Below are 2,280 nucleotides of genomic sequence, written 5' to 3' on the forward strand. Positions count from 1 at the left end.
CTTTGTACGAGAATAGGACATTACGTCTGCGAACATAATTTTACCGTCTTCTCGTAATCATATGTTGTGATACTTCACGACATCATATCCGTACTGATCCATCTTGAACGGTCGGCCACCTCCTGGCCTACGGAAGCGATTGTCAATATCTGGAGTTTGTGCGTCCAGGTCCCAGTGCTTAACTTGAAGATTTTCAACCGCGTCCTTGACTATCCATTCGGGGTCCGGTTTCTACTGATGTATTGTTTCACACTGGACCTTTACTGACGTCTTAACCCAGATGATGCTGGAAGGAGAAATTTGCTATGATAGCCTCCTTGCCACACATGTCCTTTGGTTTTGGAATGTTTGTACCAGACCGTTCGTGAACCGGATCGAGGCTAGGCAAATTTAAACTAATGGTAGTTCATATTAATCTGACCTGTATTCGTAACAAGTGAATCTAGTTCATACTGTTCAGACCTGTGTTCATAGCAATACTGCCAAGTGCACATTAAACTGACTTGTGTTCACGACAATATGACCTAGTGCATAATTAACTTACCTGTGCTAATAACTACCTAGTTCATATTAAACTGACCTGAGTTCACAACAAAATGACAGCGTTCACAACAATAACCTAGATGGTAGCAAACTGTGTGACTTGTGATAGGATGCGCGGAATGACCGATAACTCGTCGTTTTAGTGCTCAAGATCAGTGACGAGATTGATATTCCCAACAGTTTAGAAGATTGATTGTTTCTAAATTTGAATTTGATGTTTTCACGACGGTGCCCCATGATGTACTCCACATTCGTCTTGTTTATGTAGAAGCACCATCTATCAGAAACTAGCGCTTTTGCGAGACGTTTGCCTTTTGAAGGGGGGGGGGGGTACGGCAGTAGTGGAGGCAGTAAATGGGGCACATCAAGTAGTCCTCAATTATAGTGGTCAGCTTGTCAACGTAGCTCGTACAGGTTCCCAGCCTTCTAGCAGACAACCACTCATTTAATTCTGGTTTCCATGTTTTACCGAGTACAAAACAGATCGAGAATATTACGGACATATTCGGGTAGATGTTTGATACGTTTGTGAACATTTTACAGTGCAAAAAAAAAAACAAACGAAAGGTCTTGAGATATTTGCTATTTGTAAAGCCCATTACCCGGTAAGATCATTCAGCTGTGCAGTCTGGGTCACCCGTTACTGTATCTATTCACAGTTTTGTTCTCATACGCTCGTACAGTAGACCAAGGAAGCTATCAAATTGCCTCGTAGAACTGCGCTGTGTCCTTTGACTCAAATAAACGGACGGGCAAGATAATAAATCCGGCATCGATCCGTGAAACAACACGTGATGGCTTGGATAACAAACACCAAAGTGTGACGGAGTGCTGTCATTTTCACTCTGTCAGGCATTGAAGTGCAAGATGCATATTTTTTAATGTATCCACAATGTGATTGGCTAAACCTAAATTCTAGTAAAATGCTAGTTTTGTTTACGCGACAATGATAAGATCTCATTGGCTGAAAATCGAGAATGTTCTCGAAGCCAGAGAATCAAGTTAACATTGCTACGTGGAAGTTTATAAGAAAATCATTGGTAGATAGCCAAATCAGAAGATAGCAAAAGATAGGCTTTCGGATACACTCTACTGTATTCTTATGAGAGCACTGTGAGCCACCCTTAGGTGCCAGGTAGCCGTAAGATCCTTCCTCATTTTAATTGAATTTTAAATTTACCAAACAACCCTCAGTGGTCCATCAACTGGCCACACCTCCTCAGGTCTTCGCTTTGGGCCGCCTCGGTTCCTTGCTTCGGCGGTCCACGTCTCGGAACAGTCTTCGCTTCCTCGCCCCAGCGCTCACCACTGTGTTACACAAAGAGCCCAAAAGAAGCATCGAGATGGAAATAATGAATGGCTCCCTATCCACGAGAACCAATAAGCTCTGCATTAGTTCGACATAGTTATGCTCAGTATCAAAGGTTCTTCGCCTTCACCATTTCTCACAAACGGAAGCCTATCTTCGTCTTAGCTATTTCCAAAAATGAAAGCAGTCGCTGGAACAAATTGCTCGAAAAGATTTTCACGCGGACGAGCTCTAGTACTCATTTTATAGACTCTTCTACCTAGCCGTTACATTTCACCCTGGGCTGGACCTAAGCGCACGACGGAAAGCCTAGAGAAGGTGCTGATATGGTGGACCCTCGTAGCTTATTAGTGCCCCAAAAGACGCTTGCAAGCACTGTTATTGTGACTAGCAAAAGGACCCATGAACCCGCATACTTTGCTAAAAGC

At 43.2% G+C, this 2,280-nt stretch overlaps 1 protein-coding gene across 1 annotated transcript; it reads right to left on the reverse strand.

Moving 5' to 3' along the window:
• Positions 1-57: 57 nt before the first annotated feature.
• Positions 58-328, reverse strand: PPTG_22234 (hypothetical protein; the record flags this gene model as incomplete). The annotated part of the gene is made up of 2 exons (XM_008902405.1): positions 58-209; positions 277-328. The coding sequence occupies 2 exons, from the start codon at positions 326-328 to the stop codon at positions 58-60; spliced, it is 204 nt and encodes a 67-aa protein (XP_008900653.1).
• Positions 329-2,280: the final 1,952 nt, after the last annotated feature.

The sequence above is a fragment of the Phytophthora parasitica genome (assembly GCF_000247585.1).
Source record: "Phytophthora parasitica INRA-310 unplaced genomic scaffold supercont2.13, whole genome shotgun sequence".
In the NCBI taxonomy this organism is placed as follows: domain Eukaryota; phylum Oomycota; class Peronosporomycetes; order Peronosporales; family Peronosporaceae; genus Phytophthora; species Phytophthora nicotianae.